Raw genomic sequence first — 6430 nt, forward strand, 5'->3', positions numbered from 1 at the left:
GGAGGAAGAAAAACTTGAGGCCAATAGGTTGTATGTGGAGGGGGAGTTATTGAAATCTGGGGGTCCTATGAGTAGCACACCCACACCCTCATTGACTCCCACTAGCACTGTTAGTAAAGGGAAGGGAAAGGCCAAGACTAAGAGAGATACCAATGTGGCTGATTTATTTAACATACAAGCAAAAGATAGAGCTGAAGAGTCCATTGGCAGATTTCTTGTTGCTCATGGCATACCATACCATGTTTCTCGTTCCTCATTCTATAAACAAATGTGCAAAGATATATATGCTGCTGGTCCCTCATTTGTACCACTAGGAGAGACTAAATTACGCACCACTATCCTTGACAAAGAGTACTCAAAAGTAAACATTTTGATGGAGGATATGAGGCAAACATGGATGAGTGATGGATGTTCTATTATCATGGATGGTTGGACCGATATCAAACATCGGCCACTCATCAATCTTATTGTCACTAGTACAGCAGGGGCCTATTTTCTTAGAGCCATTGATTGTTCGGGAAAAAAGAAAGATGCATCCTTCCAATTTCAGATTTTGAAGGATGCTATAGAAGAGGTAGGGACTTCAAATGTTGTGCAAGTAGTCACTGATTCAGCCCATGTGTGTAAATCAGCTGGATTGATAGTAGAGAGCACCTATAGACACATTTTTTGGACCCCATGTTGTGTACATGCATTGAATAACACCTTGAAGGATTTTGGGAAAATTGATTGGATAAAGACTATGGTGTTTGAGGCTAGAGACGTGCAAATGTTTATTTGCAATCATCACACATCTCTTGCATTATTTAGGACATTTTCCAAAAAAGAATACCTCAAGCCTGTGGAGACTCGATATGCTAGCTACTTCATTTTGTTGGAGAGGATGCTTGAGGTCTAAGAGGCCTTACAATCCATGGTGGTCAATGCAGAGTGGAATAGATGGCATGAATCAAGCACCCCAGATGGAAGACTTGTCAAACGAAGAATCCTAGATGAAAATTGGTGGACCACAATGAGGTAAGAAACTTAAGAATTGGTGGATATCATAATTGTTATTATTGCTGATTTAATAAAAAAAAATTCTAATTTAAGCACTTGCTGATTTTTTTAACATATTATGTTTCTCACTTGCAATTTTCTTTCATTTGCAGATACATTTGCTCCTTCATTGACCCTATTGTGCAGGTCATTAGATATGCTGATACTGACTCTCCTAGCCTTGGAGAGATTTATGAGACTTTTGATAGCATGCTTGGGCAGATCAAGCAAGCTGTTAAAGATAAGGAACCTACTTTGGAGTTCTATGAGGAGCATCTTAAGCCCATTGTAATGAAAAGGTGGAACACTATGAACAACCCACTTCATATGGCAGCCTATGCAGTCAATCCAAAATGGTATGCACAAGGCTTGGGAGAGTGCCTCCATCTAATGATGAGGAGGTGAGTTTAATTTATTAAAGAATTTTGATTTTATAATATATTTTTAAATATTTTATTTTATTTGTAAAGTTTATAAACTCTAAGTTCTCACTTCTTAATTTTTGTTTGTCCAATATAGGTGAAGGAGGGCTTCTTCAAGGCCCTTTCAAAAATGTATAGTGCAGAGGATGCTGCAAAAATTCGAGGGCAATGGCTTGACTTTGCCAATCTTCGTGGTCCAACATTTGGTAGACCAGAGGCGAGGACTGATAGAGCTACATTAGCTCAAAAGGACCCGATTGGATGGTGGACATGGCATGGTAGAGATGCACCTGAGCTGAAAGCCCTTGCCACCCGTCTTCTCTCACAGGTTGCGAGTTCCTCTGCTGCAGAGAGGAATTGGTCTACATATAGCTTCATTCAATCGGTCAAGAGGAACAACCTTACCTCTAGACGATTAGAGAAGCTTGTGGCTGTTCATAGTGTATTGCGACTACAGGAGCGACAAAGTCTTGAGTATCGACAGACTCCAGCACTACGTTGGGATGTTAATCCTGAGGATGCATTGCAGATTGATGAGGATAACACACCCCCAGGGCTGCTTGGAGTTCCATTGGATGAGGACCCTTTGCCCACCCCTACAAGTGATTCAGAGGATGAGATTGATGATGATCTTGATTTAGATAGAGATTTAGATTCCTAGAGGACAGCCATATATTTGGCTTTCTGCTTTTTAGATACTCAGATACATTATTGCTTTTGATTATTATGGAGTTGGACATCTCATTTACACTTCTAGTATTTACTTTCATTATGTCATTTTGATTTTCATTTCATGCATGATGATGATAGATTGATACTTGGAGCCTTTGGGCATTTTTGCTAATTGTATGCGATATTCGGATATATCATGATATCATATTCTCATTTTGATTCTAATCTTAATAGTTTTCAATTTCCAATTTTCCATGTATTCTATGTTGAATGGTTTATCAATGTTATGATTTATCATTGTTATGGTATGCATATCAGAAATATATCTTTAAACAAGTCTAATTCTCCATATATAAAAAATTTAAAATCCCCTATATTTTATAGCCGTCCCCTGAGGTCCCGTCCCCTAAATTTTGGCTTCGACCCGTACACGTACCGGAAACAAGTTCCCGTCCCCTAAAACGTCCCCGTCCCGGAAACTCCGTGGAGCATAGGGAAATACTAGACAGCATGGATAACCAATCAATCAAACACTACTATTGTGAGGCAAATCATACGGATGATTTCTTAACCAATCAAGCATGTGGTCAGTTTGAAGAGAGAGTCATCTGAAATGATAAAGAAAATGGAAAAAAATTTCCTCTTTATCCACTTACAACAGAAACTGCAGGACACAACTACACAATGTTTTTCTGATCCTTAACAAGTTGGTTTCTTAGTCACTGCTTCCTATGCAAACCATACAGGTCATTCAAGCCTCGCAAACAACAAATGAAATCTTTTTGTAGACCTTTCTTGGCTTTGATCTTACCATTAAAATGGTCACTGAAAATCCTCTCAACCAGAATAGCAGGCGATTTTACCAGCTACTACTACCCATATCTCATTAAAGATGTCTCATTCCAACCCAAACGCTCTTTATGATCAAAGCTGATGAAGTTGAAGCAGAAAAAAGGAATGTGATTAGTAACAAATTTATCTATGATGGCCATGTTCATGATAATCAATTCATGGAGCTGTTTTAAACCAACTACATAAATGATCCTTACAAGAAAGTATTGAGGGAAACTAGATGTGGATGGACTCCTCAGAGCCCCTCTGAAGCTAGAAATGATGATGGCTATATCTACCTTCAACAAAAGTCTAAGGACTAGATGTCTTGGAGGCATCTATGATATTGCCACTGCACATACAAATTAGAGTTTAAAACAAGTTATCACCCTGTTAGAAGAAAGAGTAGAACGGGACATCATAAAAACTTTTGAATTCTTTATCAACCATCATGATACTCTCTTATCCCCACCAGAAGTGAAGCGTACCTCTAAGGCTGTTAGCTGACCTCCATCTCCTGCTTCACCACAGGCCTAAGAAAGCAGATGAATCTGGAATGCATTGTCTTCAGATGTGGAACCGGTGTACTCCTATTTTATCTATCAGTATATATTATGTATGAGAGCTACCCTCCCGTAGCATCTTATGGATCAAAATTATCATTCCCTTTGTATTTTAACTAGCTAGGATTTTTCATTCATTAATTTTTCTAATTGTTTTTTTCTTTATGACGTCGCCTTACCCTCAGCATGGAAAAAAAATCCCTTGATTTAGGCACAAGTTCCTGAGAAATAGGTTTGCAGAAACTCTCACAAAATACCCTTTTAAGATAGAGTATTATGAAGGACAGGGGACAAGGTTCCTGAAGTCCTCTCTTTAAGGCACGTATAAGGGACAAGGTGCCCCAAAGTCCCATTTTTCAAGGAGTCATCAAGGGTACATAAGAGAAGGTCCAATCGTAATTTAACAGAGGTTCTCTAGATTAGGAAACAAAGTCATTGGTAACACTAAATAGTTTTCATGCTAACATAAATTCTTATTGCATTTAATACTCACTGATGCTTCTATGCAATCGTTAAAAGATTTGAAGACAGCATAGCCTACAATAGTGATATTCAGTTTATTTTCCTCTTTCTATTTTCAATTCAGGTTACAATGCTATACCTTCTGAGATTAATGATTGTGTATGTGATCAAAACATGGCTATCATCTATCTTGAATAATGATTTAACACTGTGAGAGCTTGTGCAAAAAAAGTAGACCCTGATTTAATCTTTAAAAGAATATCAGTTACCAGATAACTTACTCCCTTGCGGGCAATCCTTCTATAGGAAAAACTGAAAACAGTTTTTAAATTGGATCTCCTATTGTTATTGGTTTGCAGTCATGGTTGCAAAAAACCAAGAAAATTCGGTTGAAGATGTCTTTCTTTCAATTTTTTTGAAAGCTAACGAATAACATAAATAATCAAATAAACAAGCATATTCGTCAACGAATTGCAAACTCAAAACACAGAAAAATATGTTGAAGTAAACAATAAGAGTGGCAATGCCTGTAATGTTGTTCAATTTTATCATACAAACCCTTAAAAAATGGCTCACGTAGTTAATGTGAACTCCTTTCTCTGGTGTAACCTTCTAGATATTTTATCATTCAAGATCTGCTATTCCAAAATTAGAGATAAGTATTTTCATCTGATCAACAAAGCTTGAACCTGTTGCATACTCGGTCAACAATCCAATAGCAAAACCGAACATTGCCCACCTGCACCAATTTAAATCATAAGAATAATAATTCAATAAATACATGTCCTCATGTCCTTACTGTTACATAGTCCATACTCTAAAATGTTAAGGAATAAGGTATAAGAGTTTATATCAATTAGATTAACTAACCAAGAATGTTTCCATTATTATTTATCAATCTCTTCATTAAATTTTTACAAAGCTAATCGATTTGCCAACAAGTCAATTATTATTGCAATGTTTCTCTCAGGATTAACCAAAATATACAGCTTTTCATATATTCATATATATATAACTTCTTCATCAAAGCTCAAAAGATTTAACCAACAAACTATACATCTCAAAACTTTCAATTGCTTACAATTGGCCCAAAATGCAGCGAACGAGTTGTTACCTTCCATTAGAAATCTCGTTCTTTGGAGTGAATCCAAAAGCCTTGCTCTGAGAAGCCTGGTCCTCCGCCTTTTTTTGTTGGAAGTATTCCTGCAATTCCTTGGCTTTCTGCCTCTGAAACTCAATTGTCACTACCGATGTACTTGGCATTGTAGAAAGCACTGATGGGGGAGGAGGGCTGGGAGGAGAAGAATCAGAGGAAGAAGGTGGCGGTGGAGGGGATGGAGGAATAGGCCTGACTGGAGGGACGGGCCTAATGGGAGGAGTGGCCTCCTTGATTGGGGGACCAGGCCTTCTTAAAGGAGATGGTGTGCCCTCGGAGCCATTGGAGGAACTTCTCACAAATACCAGTTTGTGGGTCACTTTCCCTGTTCCGATGAGCTTTGAATTGGATGAAGAAAAAGGAATTCGCGGAAGTGGTGATGCGAGAGACATGGTCATCTGCACAAAAAAATTGGCAGAGCAAGGTCAAGGGAAATTCTTATGTATTTGTATGCTGTACTTTCGCTGGGTCATCTCAGTTAGCCATTTGGTCTGCATAAGTGATGGATCGGGGTACCAGGCGAAAAGCCTAGTTTTCGAGGTAAGGGACGTGGAGAGTGACAGACCAAACGAACAGATAAGGTTAATTCAGCATTTTTGCTAAACTAAATCTTTGTGGTTATTTATGATGAACTCCAACCAATTCAAGACCCTCTTTCGATCAAACTTCTGAATTGGGTATCGCTAGCATTTGCAAATCATAGGTGTTGTAAGGGAACATTCTACAGGAAACTTTGGACGAAAAGATTTTGATAATTGTTAATTTACTAGCATTTGCAAATTATAGGTGTTGTAAGGAACATTCTATAGGAAACTTTAGATGAAAAGATTTTGATAATTGTTGATTTACTAGCACTTGCAAATTATAGGTGTTGTAAGGAAACATTCTATAGGAAACTTTGGATGAAAAGATTTTGATAATTGTTAATTTACTAGCACTTTCATCTTTAAAGGGTGCAAGGGTTAAGCTTATATATATATATAAAAGATGAAAAGATTTTGATAATTGTTGAGTTACTAGCGCTTGCAAATTGTAGGTGTTGTAAGGGAACATTCTATAGGAAACTTTGGATGAAAAGATTTTGATAATTGTTAATTTACTAGCACTTGCATCTTTAAAGGGTGCAAGGGTTAAGCATATATATATAATTTCATTACATTCTTTCATTCTTTATGTGAGAATATTGGTCATAATTTTCATTATGTGATTGGTCATAATATTATTTCTCCCTTTCTATATAATTTCTCAAATTTAAGTGATCATTTGGAGAGCACGAGTGTTAGGGT

General features: G+C 37.4%; 2 protein-coding genes across 2 annotated transcripts; one reads left to right on the top strand and one right to left on the bottom strand.

Annotated features, from left to right (window-relative positions):
• The first annotated feature begins 879 nt into the window (after positions 1-879).
• LOC149557272 (uncharacterized) lies at positions 880-2121 on the top strand. Its single transcript, XM_089830181.1, has 3 exons — positions 880-1017; positions 1152-1439; positions 1558-2121. Exons 2-3 carry the CDS (start codon positions 1392-1394, stop codon positions 2119-2121), a joined length of 612 nt encoding a protein of 203 aa, XP_089686307.1. The 5' UTR covers positions 880-1017; positions 1152-1391.
• Positions 2122-4372: 2251 nt separating this feature from the next.
• Positions 4373-5854, bottom strand: OHP2 (one-helix protein 2). The gene is made up of 2 exons (XM_089831974.1): positions 5103-5854; positions 4373-4727 (listed from the first exon to the last, which is right to left on the bottom strand). Exons 1-2 carry the CDS (start codon positions 5540-5542, stop codon positions 4613-4615), a joined length of 555 nt encoding a protein of 184 aa, XP_089688100.1. The 5' UTR covers positions 5543-5854; the 3' UTR covers positions 4373-4612.
• Between the last annotated feature and the right edge of the window lie 576 nt (positions 5855-6430).

This window comes from Cupressus sempervirens, chromosome 5, assembly GCF_028749045.1.
Source record: "Cupressus sempervirens isolate cs-2001-9-10 chromosome 5, ASM2874904v1, whole genome shotgun sequence".
In the NCBI taxonomy this organism is placed as follows: Eukaryota; Viridiplantae; Streptophyta; class Pinopsida; order Cupressales; family Cupressaceae; genus Cupressus; species Cupressus sempervirens.